This window comes from Zonotrichia leucophrys, chromosome 3 (genome assembly GCF_028769735.1).
Source record: "Zonotrichia leucophrys gambelii isolate GWCS_2022_RI chromosome 3, RI_Zleu_2.0, whole genome shotgun sequence".
Classification (NCBI taxonomy): Eukaryota; Metazoa; Chordata; class Aves; order Passeriformes; family Passerellidae; genus Zonotrichia; species Zonotrichia leucophrys.
Genome location: NC_088172.1, coordinates 100,206,073 through 100,221,170, shown reverse-complemented (window position 1 = coordinate 100,221,170; position 15,098 = coordinate 100,206,073). Strand labels below are relative to the sequence as shown.

The following is a 15,098-nucleotide window of genomic DNA, read 5'->3' as shown; positions in this document are numbered from 1 at the left end:
TATCTCCTCTCTTTGCCAACATTTGCAGAGGGCTTAATTAGTGATTAACAATTTCAGGTGGGATGTGTAAGTCTCGCTATGGAGAAGGAATCAGTTTGTTCAAAAATTAACGAAAAATATTAAAATAGTCTAATTTTACTGATTTCCCCTTGCTCTAATTTTCAGTGGAAGAGTGGGTTCAGTGGCCCCTCTTGCCCAGGATGTACCTACATGAGTAATGCTCTCCAAGCTGTGAATGAGGCAGTGACACAGCACAGACTGTCCTCATGGCAACAAAAATCTGGGTTTCATCTCTACCTGGTGATACAGTTGTTGCTCCAGTGTGCAACATCTGCCTGGCAAATGGGTAAATCTGTTGCTAATGTGTGGATGCCTCAATGGAAACCTGTGTAGAAGGTCTAGGTGAGGCATGGTGTGAATTATATTGCCATGGCAACCTGGGATTTCTTTAATCCATTGACATCCTTCTTTCCTTCTTTTTTGGCATTTTCACAAATAGAGTTTTCATTTTTTTTTTAATATCTGAGTGGAATAGATCACTAAATTCGCTGTTAATGCCATGATAAAAATGTATGAAGGTGAAGTTCATGTGTGGGTACAGAAAGGTTACAGTTATTGTGCAGGTTTAAGTTAAATTTTTGAGCAGGAATTATGTCTGAAGAAGCCCTACATTTTTAAAAACATCAGGACAGAGGAAGAGAATGCAGTTCTGATAAACTTTTCTACTCCCAAACAGTCCCAATATAGATTCTGGAAGTCAGAAAAAAACACTGAACAATTTGTTCTACATCTCTAAAATGCCACCCCATTTCTGTAGCAAATAAAATGGAATCCCTATAGTTCATGAACTCAAAAATGCATAAGAATTTTTTCCCACTAATTTATTAATAAAAAGTACAAAGAAAACTAAAAAGATTCTGGCGTTATTTATGAATTAGGACTAATTTCTTCAATAATTTTCTGGCACTTATAAATGGCACGGAAGAAAATGAAGAAATAATTAAAATAAAACTCTCTCTTAATAGTTTTTGTAACCTACATCTTATATGCTCCTTTCACATGAAAGGCATGGCTCTGTTATTTTTCATAGTGGAGTTAATGGAGCTGTTCCTGACTTCTGTGCTATTTACAGGAAGATGAGAGGAGATCACAGCCAACACTTCCAGCCTGCCCATGGAGTACTTCCATTAGCAATTCTTCCTTCTCCAAGCACCTCCAGTTTGCCTGGAAAGGACTCTTCACCCCAGCAGCCTGGAATACCACCAAGCAGGAGGGCACCTGGCTCCACTCCTTCACTGTGGTTTTTCAAGAATTCTGTGGATGGCTTTTGTTTGGGATGGCCTTGGGCACTGATCTGCTGAGGAGGAAGAAAAGTCACCTGAAACAGAGGTAAAGGGACTCAGAACACAGCCAGCTTCAGGTCAGCCTTTGGGAATCTCCAATGGGAATATTTTTGCCAAGAGAATTTTTTCAGAGAATGCCAAGTGTGTTTTCCCACATCAATCACAGTTAGTTAGGCTCCAGTTTTAACAGTTCTGATCCTCTGAGGGTCCTGTGCCACAGCTGCCCAGGCTCCACCTGCAAGTGTCTGCTAAATTGCTCAAGTGAGCTGCTTATAAACACCCTGCAGGCAGGATTTCATTCCAAACCAGTAAGTGAAAATTATGATTAATTATATATTCCCAGAAGTTATGATCAGTTTATGAATCATTCATGGAAAAAAAAAAGATTACTAAATAGACTATGAATATAATTTGCAAGCAATAATTTAAGCAACTTCATCTCCAAAGGTGAGGTCCTTCTCATATTTACCTAATGACAGTCTGCAGTGCTTGTGCTGAGTGCAGTGTTGTGAATATTCTGTTTCCACACACCAACACATCAAAATGCAGGTTTGCACTGTCCACAGCTCTGAATGCAAAGGGCAGACTTTCAAACAAACAACTGTTTGCAGGCAGAGCTCAGGAGTGAAGGCATCACAGCGTCTCCACATTTCTCTTTACAGAGAAAAGCAAGGCACAATTCTCCCCAAGAATATTTCTGGGTTTCACATTCTCTGAACCTCAGAGAAAAAAACACAATTCTTATCACATTTACTGCTCCTGTGTTGTTCACAAGTGGAATCCAATGTCTATAGGAAGGATTAGCTGGATGCAGTGAATGGATTTCAAAGAATGTAATGGGTTTGAGGTTTTTACTCCATTTTTGGTCTGGGCTGATAAGGAAAGTGTCTGATTTGCCCAAGGATGCTCCACAAATTCCTAGGGTCAGCTGCCCCTCCACTGCACATTTTACTGAGGGTTTCCTCTCTGTTTTCTTCTTTGGGACCAGCACTAACACTTTAACACTGCAGCTGGGACATTTGCATCACAGAGGGCTGGCAGAAGCACCATGGCCGAGATGGCTCTTGGATCTATGAACAGCACAAGCTCTGCAGGAAAAGGCAGAGTCTTTCAGGGGAACCAAGCAGTAAAAGTCGGAAAGTTTTGCTCTCTCATCTATTGTCTTAGGTGGGGGCAAATTTCTAGCTGAGCCATTGGTGGTCTGCTTGACTGGTAAGGCCACCAGCAATTCCCCAGGAAAAAAACAGCCCAAAGTCCAATTCCCTTTACAGCCCTTCTCATGCTGCAGGTCTCACCTCTTTCCTTCTTTCTCTCACAGCTTTTTCTCTCAAAACCCCCCAAAACTGAGCTCCCTGCAAGGGCCCCACCCTCTCTTGTCAGCATTGAGGAGATTTCTTACCATGACCTCTGGCATCTCTCTAGGTGTACATGACAAGGGTCAGCCACTGATAAAAAAGGAGAAGAAAAGGTGCATTTAGACAGAAATGGTATACACCAAACCTTCATACTTGTCTCAGGACCTTCAGGGGTGACCCAATGACCTCCAACTATCCTTTTGTACTGCACAGGATACTTGAGGGATTTTGGAACTGCCTCTTTCCCTTATTACAATTCAGACCCAGAAACTCTTTCCATATGTTGTTTTCCATGATAAATTATTGCAGCAGCTGCAGCAGGAGCAATTCCTGGGAAAGTTGTGGCACCTGCCTGATTGCAAGTGGAAGGGATAGCAACTTCTGGGAACCTGGTTGTCCTACAGACTACCCTATAAAACAGGCCCAGGTCCTCTGCTTGCAAAATGTGCTCTGCCCTTGGTGCAAAAAAAAAAAAAAAAAAAAAAAAATTAAAACAATGAGGCCCTGCACTAGACACAGAGTGTAAACAGGAGCTGGTGAGATTGTAAAAGGCTGTTTTAAAAAACCTTTTTAAACACTGGGTTGTCAAATAACAGTCCCCAGACTGATAAAATGCAGTACTCAGGCATATCACTATGGAGCACAGCAGGATTTTTGCTTCAGACTAGCTGATAAAAAGCCTGATGTATCCCCATTCACTGAGCTATCCTTCAGGCTGTGCTTTTAAGACAAACAGCAGCAGCAAGCATTTGTCTGCTGTTTCTTTCTTAAAACCAAGATATTTTGCAATTCAGGATTAACAGATGGGGCAGTAAGAAATAGGGCATGGATTTTTTTATTTTATTTTTTTGTCACTTCCTCAAAGTCACTTTGAGCAATGTTTCCAGGCTGGTGTCAGTAAGGGAAGACTCCATGCCTTGGCCAGGGATGGATGGAGCTGTGCTCCAGTGGGGCCAGGGAACCCCAGGGAAACACCTCCCACACAGGAGGCACTTCCAGCCAGGCAAAACCTCCACCACCATTTGCTGGGACAAAAACCAGCAACAAAACCAGCAACAAAAAAGCAACACACATCACACATCATCTCTAACTTCACCCTTCTGATAAAATGAGCTCCCACTTTGGAGGAGGAGAGGAGAGGAGAGGAGAGGAGAGGAGAGGAGAAGCATTCTTACCTCTATTGCTGTCATTGAAATTTGTGATCCGCCCTCCGCTAAGTTTTGGAATGCATCTAGGGGCAGAACAAAAAAACCTTATTTCATGAGAATACATTGCATTCTTGCTTCTGACATAAGGCTGTGGCAGGTGAGCAGCAGAGCTGCAGTCCCTGTGCTGGGATGCTCTGCCTGGCCACATCTCATTTCTGTGCTGGGTACCCCTCCCGCCTTGGCCCTCGGATCACAGCCTGGGAAGGGATCCCAATTTTGGGGCCAGAATTTGGCAGAAGTGTGCAGTGCTCCATGTGGCTGCCTTCATCTCCTCTCATATTTTGTTTCAATTGTTTTCCTGCCTGAGGAGTGACAGGAGGATGGTGAACTAATGAAACACATCTTCCCACAGGGAAACTTTCTGTTGGTCCTTTTCCATCCTCCCTGGCAGTGAGTGATCACAGTGTGCCCTAAAGAAAGTGGTTCTCTTGAAGTCATTAGTATGCCTTGCAAGCTTTTTGCAGGGAATATAAATGCAGATGCTGCTGTTATTCAGCTAGAGTTTGAAATTAACATTGCTGAAAGTTTTTTTGACAGAACACTTTGCCATCAGGAAATTTAAATCTATTCAAATATTGTTATTCTATGTGCATATTTATATTGCAGTATGTCTAGGAGAAGCCTTCAAACCCAAGCATTTGGATAAACTCAAAACACAGTATTTTGAGGGGTTTTATTTATTTTGAAATTACTTTTCTCCTAGAAATATGCTCTTATAACAGCAATAAAAAGTTGAAACAAATTTAAGTCTGTCTATCCTTGAATGACACATTTCTCTGGGAGCCTGGAGTTTCCCACCCTGCATGGAAAAGACTTTGTGAGATTACAGGTGTTTTGAAACGTGCCCAGACTGCAGTGAGAGGGTGGGAACAGGGCACAAGGGCTCATTGCTCATCTGGCCCTTAGGAGGCCACCAGAGCTACCTGAATGGCCCAAAGCAGGGAGGAAAGGTGGCACATCCAGCCTGCACTGCTCTGAAGAAAGGCACAGAACAAGGAAATCCCTGTGTTGTACCCAGAGCCTTGACAAGGCTGCAAATGCAGGGCTGGGCTGCACCCAGCAGTCTTTTTAGGAAAAAGTGGCAGCGCTGAAATTACCTCCTCTGGGCAGAGGTAAGTGCTTCTTTACTGCTTCATTAACTCCAGTTAAATAGAATTTGCAAAGAAGATGCTGCTTTTGGTTTCGGTCTCATCTCTGGCTATCTTGAAAGGATGAATAATGATTTAATGGGACAGATTTTATCTTCCCCGCTGCATTCACATCATCATAAATGTTGGCTGCCTTTTATTCCCACTTGGCACCCTTATCCTCTCCTGTAACAAACTTATTCACCACGATCTAAAAAGTTTGAGAAATGTATTCCACATTAAACCCTCTGTAAAGTGGTAACTGAAAGACTGGAAAGCATTTTAAGATTCTCATTACAGACAGCAATGAAATTTTAGATACTCCTTTCCACATGGATGCAAAGGATTTGTCTTTACATTGGCTCTTAAAATGTAAAAGGATCTATTTTAAACAAAAAAAAAATTCTATGGCACTAATTTAGGCATAAAAACTTTCATCTATAGCAAGTGACATGTATAATTGCAAAAAATGGGTGTTTACAAGCTTCTTTTTTTTTTTTTTTTTTTTAATGAAAGCATTAAAACCGGGACACGCTCTGATTTTACAACGCTTTCAGAGCTGTTTCTGCTGCACTCCCTTGAAATGGGATTTTCAGCAGTGTCATCCAAGCAGATCTGCTGACCACTGTTGGCCCATTAAACATCAGTGCTACAAACACATGGGAGGAAATGAATGCTCCTTTCCATGCACTGCTGAAACCCAGCTCATTCCAAAGATGAAATAAATTGCTGTAGCAATGTTCTAGCACAGGGGTCACAGCTGCTGGCTTGACTACCAATATTTCCAGTCAAAATGCTTATTATTAGAGTAGCAAAAATTACGATTTTGTAAAACACAATTTCATTTCCATTCAGGCAAAAGCTCTTTTACAGGCACTCCCTCCTTGCAAGTGCCAGGCAATAGCTGGATGCAACATGGGGATTGGGCTTGTTTATCCACAGAGGATGCTGGACTTTCTCCTTACCAAAAAACTGAGAGAACTTGACTAAACACTGAACTACTCCCTAGCAGCTGGTTGCTCCTGTGTGTCATTCACATTCTCTGAAGAGAGAGACAGACATAATTTTTCACTCTCAGGGTTTTTTCATGGAGAAGCACAGAGAGAAGGAGAGAAAACCAATTCTTATCTCTACTTGCTGCTCCTGTCGTTTTTGCACATGTGGAATGCGTTAGGAAGATTGTTTACCTGAAGTGATTTGTCAATTGGATTCTGCTGAGGATTGATTTGTTTCCTTGGCCAGTTGGCTCAAAGGCTGTGTCCTGGCTGTCTGGAGACAGTCACAAGTTTTTTTTGGTATTCTTTAGTATTCTTTAGTATTTTTTAGTATTCTTTGTAGTATAGTATAGTGTCTCTTTAATATAGTTTTAATATAACCATGCAGCAACTGACAGAACCAGAGGACACAGTCTCAAGCCATGTCAGGGAAGGTAGAGGTTGGATATTAGGAAGAAATTTTTCACCAAAACAATAACAAAGTACTGGAATGCTCTTCCCAGGGAGATGGTAGAATCAACATCTCTGGATGTGTTTAAAAAAAGACTGGTGCCATACTCTAGTTGAGGTGTTAGGGCAAAGGTTCGACTCGATGACCTTAGAGGTCTCTTCCGACCTCGTTATTCTGTGATTCGTAACATAGTAAGAAAACATAATATAGTTTTAATAAAGCAATTGTTCAGCATTCTGAATCAATGGAGTCAGATGCCAATCATTCCCAGAGTTGGGGCCACCTAGATTTTCTGTACCAGTGCACAGGAGATAAATCCAGCTCCTGGCAAGCCGGCTGCCCAAAGAGCTTGGGCCACACCTGGGCTCGCGGCAGCTGCGTCACTTGAACTACGCTGTTAGACCAGTATGATTACACCTCATGTTGTGTCCCTTGTCCCTCTCTGGGGCTGGTGTGCAGTCTGCCCTGCTGCAGGGGCCCTGGCAGGGCTGGCACTCACGGCTCATGGTGTCGAGGCGCAGCATGCAGCACACGAAGTCGCGGAACCCAACCCTGCCGGAGCTGTCGCCGTAGCGCAGCGTCAGCAGCCGCAGCAGCACCACGTCCACGGACAGACCTGCCGGGGGAAACACGCTGGGAGAGGATGGAGTGGCTCTGCTGGCCTCCTGCACCCTGCCAGCAACACCCTCAGCCCCCTCCCCTGTCACACAGCCCTCCCCTGGACAGCTTTTCCCCCACTTTGTGCCCAAGAGTCGGGGTTGGGTAATGGAAAACCAAAGTCGGCTCACTTGCTGACTCCCATCGTGGCTTAAGTCAGCAAGCTGCAAACACTGAGCTCACTAATCTTGTGTTATCTTGCTTTGCCTTTCTAGCTTTTATTTTCTATAAGAAAGGGTGATTTTCTTTGGCTCATAACTGTAAAAGTCTGAGTGTAGCATTTCCAATACCACCGGCTCTTTCCGCTAAAGAGGCAGATGCTGCATTGCTGCATGCTCAGGCTATTATGCTGCATAGCATGCCTGGGATTCTTAATTTTTACATTTTCTCTTCTATTAGAAAATGGTGAAGGGTGCATTTCTTTTTTATTAGCTGATTATTCAGTATTTGTGTCGCAGTCTGTTTGGATGGAAATCGGTATTCAATTGAATGAACAAAAATTGCTTTTTAGAATGATTCTTTTATTAGTTAAATAAAACTATCCTAAATGTGCTGGCTATATGAGAGGAATGATTTAAATATATTTTGCACTAAAAGCTGATTTGCAAAACAAAAGGGAAATTTTCTGCAGAGAGCTGGACTGATAGCTTTGGTTTAATGCCTTCTCTGAGACTTCAGAAAAGTCTCATTTGCTCACTCCAGGTTTTAGTAGCTCAGCTGGATGTGAAGTAACTTTCCTGCTTTTTCAACCAGCTCTGAACTTTTCAGTTTTAAATGAACTCATCATGGAGCTAAATTAGTTGAAAAGCAGAAATAAAAGAAATGGTTTCTCTACACCTGTGTAGGGAGAGAGATGGAAGTGGTTTAGTACCACCATTGACAAACTCTGGTTGCATGAGCCTAGTTGGAGGTCTCCAGCAGGAAGCAGGTACATTATGCTGAATAATTAAAGAATGGAAATACATTTGGGCTTAAGATACATTTCAAATTAAGGTAAACATGATTTTATATTCTTCTCAAATGACATAAAGATAGTAATTAAAAATTAATCTAATTAATTGTCTTCTTTGAGTCTGGTTTTAAACCACTGTAGCAGAGAGCAATGAATTCTATTTTTAAGCTTTTGAAGACAGTAGGAATTCAATCAAACTCTCTCCAGAGAGCAGGTTCCAGTAAATATTACTTACGGGATGCTACAGTCAAGCCTTACACTAGAAAAAAACACCAAGAATTTGGCCTGGTCAGTCTGGGATACACTTGCTCACTTGGCAACATCTCTCAATCAACCTCATCAACAAAACTGAAGGGTCAGCCCTCTCTGTTCCCAAGACTTTTCAGCTGATTTGTAAGACTGCTTCCCAAACTTTTTATCTGCTGGATTCCTCCCTCTGGTTTTGGCCGAGGTATTAACTACTGACTTGATGTTTCCCTATTTATAAAAATTATTTTGAATAATTTGCTGTTGCCAGAGAGGAGTTTGTAAATACATCAGGCCAAAACTACTGCATTTCAGGGCAGCACTGCTGTTAATGCAGCTGCCTGCTTTACTCTGATCCATTATTATTACTATTGGAAGCATTAGGAAAACAGTGAAAATTAAGCACACACTGAACACTTCAGGGAACAGCTGGCTAGGAGTTGGATTTAGATACATTAATACCATTCCCAGAGGTAGCACTAAGCTCCCAAACCCCTTCTGGGGTTCCTGCTCAGAGGCAAGGACAGGGATCATCCCATTGCCAAGCCAGATTCCAAATGCAGATGTCTGGCTCAGAGGGCAGCAAGAATGAGCTTGTAATTTTCTTCCCCACTCAGAACTACTTCTAGTCAAACATGTATTGAATTTGCCACTTGACAGTGCCTTTTTATGCCTTCAAACAGCTGCATTGTTTTGGCTGGCAGGACTTTTCCATGCACAGTTTTCCTCCCAGTTTTACACTTTAGCATCTTTCTCACAGAATGGCAACTTCTCCTTTGCCATTTGGCACACCCGTGCTGCACTTCTCAGACAGGTGCTGATCACCTGTCTGAAAAGTGCAGGTGCAGCTCAGACAGAGCTTTGCCCAGCTCTCAGCAGCAAAAATAAATTATATATGCATCCCCTCAGCTGATGGCTTCCAGGGATAGCAATTCTGTACCAGTTTCCTCCTGGGACAGCACCTCTCTGAGCTCCAGAAGCCAAATGGGAGCTGCTCTAGTGCACAATTCAAAGGGGATGGCTGTGTCAGAGGTGTACTGCATGCACAAAATCTCCTTTGAGACCACTCAGCTGAAATGCTTCATTTGTGTGCAGTCACTGAGAGTTTCACACTCAGTAGCCAACAGAGGTCAGTGCAAACTAAATAAATGCCTGTCAGTGTGGCTTTCCCTTCTAGACTTAGTCACTGCCCTGGAGAGGAACTGCAGGAACTGAGGCAAGTGCAGGAATCCACTCTTCCTCTCTCCTTCCCTCGCTGCTGGATGTTCCATCCATGACCTGAAAGCAGCTCTGGCCAGTGCTGCACTTCTCTGCATCTTTCTGCTGGTTCCCCAGCACAGACCTCTCAGCAGAGCTGTGATCTAACCGGCATCTCTGGGAAATCCAAGCCGTTTTTTCCCCAAAAATCTTTTTTTTCCTTTCCTATTTCTTTCTCATTCTTTCCTTCAGTGCCCCAGGGAAAGCAAGGGGAGCTCTCAGCCCCTCTGGGTGTACCTGCTGCCTGTATGGCATTCTCCAGTTCAGCAACATCAAGAAATCCAGAATGGTTCCTGTCTTCCCTGAAGAAGATCTCCTAAAACACAGTGCAAAGGCAGATGTGAAGCTCTTACCACCCACATTTACCACTACAACCAGTTCTCCTCCCTTAATAAATACGCTGCAAAGAAGTTCAGCAGGTGACCCTTTTCAGAAGGCTCTGACAGAATGTTACTGTGTAAGAAATCCCACAGTTTGGGGTGGGCAGAAGCCTTTTTGCTTTCCTAACACACCACAGTGTGTGACAGTGGGAAGAGCACCCCTATCTAGATGGGGAAATAGGTGGTCTCAGCATCTCAAGAGGAAGGGAACAAATTGGAGCCCACCCAAACCTGAGTCTTGAGGAATCCCTCCTGTCCTGCACCAAGGCTGAGGGAGAAGGACCTGACACAGAGAAGCGGCCATGCATGCCCTCAAGAATTTAGTGGGACCCCAAATACCATGTCACTGCTTTCAGTGCCTATCCTAGAGCAGAAACATTTCTCCCAGACCAGCCTTTATCAGATCCACTACATTTCCACTAGAAACTGCAGAAATGAGGAAATGACATTTTTCAGATTACTCTGTTCAAAAAGTCATTTCAAAAGAAAAAAAAAAAAACTGCCAGTGGTGGCACAGACACGGAGATTTCCATTAGATTCTGAGTCTAATTGGCCTTCCTACCTTTCCCCTCGATGCTCTGTGTGCTGGAAAAGCCTGGGCTGCTCATTTGGAGCATTTTACACACACCACTGCCTCCCTGGCGTGAGAGGAGGGAACTCTGACCCGCTAAGCAAAGCAAACAACCCCTGCAAGGCTTCTCCCATTAGCAAGCATCCTCTGCAAGGCTTCTCTCCCAGAGCACCGAGCATCTGCTCCCCGCTGCTGGAGAGCCCCGGGGCTCGGAATCCACAGAATCCACAAAGTACCCAGAGCATCCACAGCATCCCGAGAGAGAGCCACCCCCTCCCCCGTACCCTGTACTTAGTGAGACTCCTCCAGAGGCTCCCGAACTCCTGCAGGCTGAGCCTCCCGTTCGAGTTGAGCTGTGCATTTAGTTAAGGATCGAGCATTTAATGAGGGCTGAACCTGGCTGGCTTTGTGCTGCCTGCACGTAAGATGCAGCCTCTTCTGTGGGTCATTTCTTGCTGAGAAAAGCAAGAGTTTTCCTGCTCTCAGTGGTGCTTAAATCCACCTTCTTTGTCACACTGCACAGCTGCTCATGCCTGTGCTCACAAACCACAAAAGGTTTCTATTTATAAGGTGTCTTTAACTACAGGGTGACATTTAGACCCAGAGCATGGACACCCCTGTGAATGAACGTGGCCCCATGGCCTTGCCTCTGCACAGGATCTGCCCTGCCTGGATCCTTCAGAACAGGCCCTGAGGAGCCAAGAGCACAAGGAGATGATCCCAAACCTCCATTCCCCACCCAGGAGTTGTGGGCAGACACACAGCACCCACCCCAGTGCAGGATGATGAAACCTCCCCGAGAGCAAAACTCATCACCAGTGAAATGCAAGCAGACAAATGCTGCTGTCGTGGAACCTGAGTGAAAAAAGCTGATCCTGGCTTTGCAGGCCAGGATAGGTCACACTGTACATGGGTTATCTGCAGGCTAGAGAATTAAAAATCCATCCTGAATTACAGCAGAGCAGAGGCTTTGTCAGCTTTTGCACGTGCCATGCATTCACAGTGCCCACTTATCCCAGGACAGGCTTTACAGAGGAGGAAAAGTCTCCTTCACTGGCTAGATGCTGAAAGCTGGAAAGAGAGAGGGACTTCTGGTCATTTTAATTCATTCTCTGGCAGTTTTGAAAGGTCTGAAAATGTCTCAAAGCTTTTTCAAGGCACAGAGGAAAAGAGACAATGAGCAAGCACAAGGGAAGGAACACAGGAGGGAGATGTATGTCTCCATCAAGGAGCCCTCTTGTTCTACAATGTCCAGAAATGTGTTTCTTGAGTTGTCTTGTTAACAGTAAAAAAGACTGAGTCACTCAGCTAAATAGCAAAGATACACTGGAAATCCACTCTGGGATGGCCGGTGAGGCCAGTGCCTGGCATTCAGCAGTGACAGAGTTTCTGTCCCTGACACCAGCACAGCTGGCAGCCTGCAGAAGTGCCACCACAGGCAGTGCAACCACCACAGAACAGCTGAGCTATGCCTCAACTCTGCCCTGCCTCCTTGTCTCAGCTCTAACTGACACCCCCACCCAAGGGTGAAGCTTAGCCAGGCCCCAGAGGGGGCAAAATGAGAGCAAAGAACTGGCTGGCAGCAGAAGGCTGATCCTCACCTTGCAGCAGACACAGCAGAGCCAGGGCATGCACAGCAAAGTCCTGCATGGACTGTGGAACAGTTATTTATTGGGGATTTGGGCTAATATTTACTTGCAGGTTCTCACACTGGGATGCTCAGCTCAGCCATAACTCAAGGCAAGGATGGGCAGCACCAGGGAAGTTTATTGCTTCTGCTGAAAGGATACATCCATCAGAGCTAAAATGCCTCTGCATGAATCAAAGCTGAATCTCCCTCCCAGGCTGGTCATTTCATCTGCAAGGATTGACAAAACAGAAGGAATTAGCAAGAGCAAGGGCTGTGACAGGCATCAGGACACTGTTCTGAGGCAAGGAGGACACCAGGCTGAAGGCTCACACAGCTCTGGCTCAGAGTCTCACAGAGAAGCAAGGGCTCTGTGCCAGGCTGAGGAAATCTGCACATCTCAGACACCTCTACCTTCCCCAGGGACAGGTGCCCTGTGTGGGCTCACCCTGCACAGCCCCTGCCCACGGATGGAAACACTTCCCTCCTGACAGAAGGGATGTTGAAGATTTCCAGGCAAGATGTTTTCCATCACCATCTGTATGGCAGATTACCTTTGTCAAGTGGGCAGTTTGCTTTATCTCTTTCTTTGAGTGACCACATTCACACCTCCCTCGGGAGGGGACACTGCTGATAACAGACTATTGAATGTCACTGCATGACTGATAAGAACTATAACATCCCATTGGGAGATGCTCCACCCAGAGGGAGGAACCAAGCGTTGCTACCCAGATATAATCCAGAGGTTTTTGAGACACCAGCACGGCTTTCTCCACGGGATTCCCCAGAAGAACAGCAGCTGTCTCTCCTTCCACTGGATCTTCAGAGGAAGAATACATCCTTCTGTACAGAACCCCCTTGCTCCAACAGAACCACCCCTGACACTGCAGGAGGGCTGCAGCCACATTTCCAATGGGACTGCTGCCAACACCCTGACCCACAGGGTGTCAGGTTGGGTTCTGACTCTGTCAATGTTGTTCTAGCGTGCTGCATTGTTTATTTAATCCTTTTATTTTTTTTCCTTTCCCTATTAAAGAACTGTTATTTCCTGCTCCCATATTTTTGCCTGAGAGCCCCTTAATTTAAAATTTATAGCAATTTGGAGGGGTGGGGAGGGTTTACATTTTCCATTTCAGGGGAGGCTCCTGCCTTCCTTAGCAGGCACCTGTCTTTCCAAACCAAGACAAGGGACATGACAGTGACAAGAAAGGCCACTTATGCTGATTTAGCAAGTCCTAAGAGCACTTTGAGCCTGGCTGAGCACACGGCTGAGCTGGCTCCAGCCCCCAGCTGTGCCCCTCTCATGCTCTGATCCCACAGTGCAGGAAGCCACAATGAGGATTGCTTAAGGACCATCAGGACACCATTAAATCCTGTGACTAATTGACTCTAGTCCAAGGATAGGGAAGCACCAAAAGCTTTACCTTGGGAGATCACTTCATTAAGGAGTTGTTGCAGCTGTGAGGCATCGATAGTTGAACCCTGGTGCAAAATAAAGCACAAAGAGATGTCTGTGAGCATCAAGTTTTCTCCTGTGTCACTTTTGCCCAAACTCTTTTTTCTCAGGCACTGTGGCAGCCAAGAACCTCTGTTTATATCTATCAAAGGAGCAGCAGCATCCTCTGGAGCACAACCAGGCTCTCCATGCTGCCGGGCCACTCCAGCTGCACTTCCATCCCCACGGGGTTGGCTCTGCAGGGATGGGGAGCTGTGGATGGGCAGCACAGCAGGCACAGTGTGGGAGGGCTGGGAGCACAGGCAGTGCTGCCCATCAGCCAACCCCAGACACCCCCAGGGCAGCCCTGCTCGTTTTCACCTTCACGCATTGATGTCACCATTAACTGCCAGAGGTTCATTGTGCAGGGACTTTTGACAGCGATTTTTTTCCTCTTGACTAAGTCAAGGAGTTCTTTATAACAGTTTATTAAACCATTAAAAGCATCTCCTGTGAACACAGAGCTTGGCTCTGAAAGAGCAGGAATCAATTACTCAAACGCTGACTGATGTCTGGTTTCCAAGTGCTGAGAAGGCAAATGGAAAATGATGCTGGTGAGGGGGGGGGGGACTACCCAAGGCTTTCTAATTGCTTTCAGCAAATAAACAAACCAAAGCAAAAAAAAAAAAAAAAGAAGAAAGTACACATGCAAGCCCATCACCAGCTCAACTATAAATCTCCAATATTCCACTGATATACGGCACTAGACAATCTATCCCAGCTGAACGTCCCATTTTTCTGGGGGTTTTGGCAGGTCAATCAATACCATTTTCAGGGTATCCACTTGAAGATGGAGCTACATTAAAAAAAAATCTAAATGGATTTGTATCAACATCATAGATCAGTTTTTCTGCAAGTCCACATGTGGTGATTTTTTAATTTTTTTTTTTCTCCAACAATATATTTTAGAGAGGGTACCTGCTTAGCGTGTCTTAGGAAAAGAGCTTTATAGGAGCTATCCTGGTTCTGTCTTGGTACATCCTGCATTGAAAACAAAGAGCAAACATAAATAATTCAGCTACAAAACAACTAGAGGCAAAAGTCTGTAGATCCAGACAGCACTTTAGAGGGGCAGGGAATGTGCAGCACAGGCTACAGTTTTCACACCCTCAAAATAAAGCGGCCTAAGAGTGAGCAACTGCAATGAAGGAAGAAGCATATTTTGGGTGTTAGCAGCTAATACAACCAGGAAGGAGCAGTTCAGGGATTAAGGAAGATGACAGAACACATCCAGGGTGGAATTCTGTGAGTCAATACATGAGCCTGATCCATATTGGTGGACTTTGGTTGGGACCACTGCTCAGGGCACGGGAAGATTCATGTGAACCAAGAAAACAGAGCAGAAAAGCTGACTTTTCCTTTCTCTTGTACCTTCTCAATCCCAAGACAAGCTTGGCCTATACCTGAGCAATTGCAATTCAATGGTTAAGTGAT

General features: G+C 44.8%; 1 protein-coding gene across 19 annotated transcripts in view; it reads right to left on the bottom strand.

Moving 5' to 3' along the window:
• Positions 1–866: 866 nt before the first annotated feature.
• Positions 867–15,098, bottom strand: part of CAPN13 (calpain 13) — an 81,016-nt gene continuing 66,784 nt past the window's right edge. For 17 of the 19 annotated variants that reach the window (XM_064709559.1, XM_064709547.1, XM_064709553.1 and 14 more), the window contains 9 exons: positions 14,583–14,645; positions 13,594–13,651; positions 12,333–12,400; positions 10,827–10,895; positions 9,829–9,907; positions 6,979–7,095; positions 3,874–3,929; positions 2,743–2,788; positions 867–1,378 (listed from right to left, as the gene is read on the bottom strand). In XM_064709559.1, the coding sequence (XP_064565629.1) occupies positions 2,762–2,788; positions 3,874–3,929; positions 6,979–7,095; positions 9,829–9,907; positions 10,827–10,895; positions 12,333–12,400; positions 13,594–13,651; positions 14,583–14,645 (537 nt within the window). In that variant the 3' untranslated portion in view covers positions 867–1,378; positions 2,743–2,761. The remainder of the gene's footprint in view (positions 1,379–2,742; positions 2,789–3,873; positions 3,930–6,978; positions 7,096–9,828; positions 9,908–10,826; positions 10,896–12,332; positions 12,401–13,593; positions 13,652–14,582; positions 14,646–15,098) is intronic. The other 2 variants (XM_064709562.1, XM_064709563.1) reach the window with 2 other exon arrangements.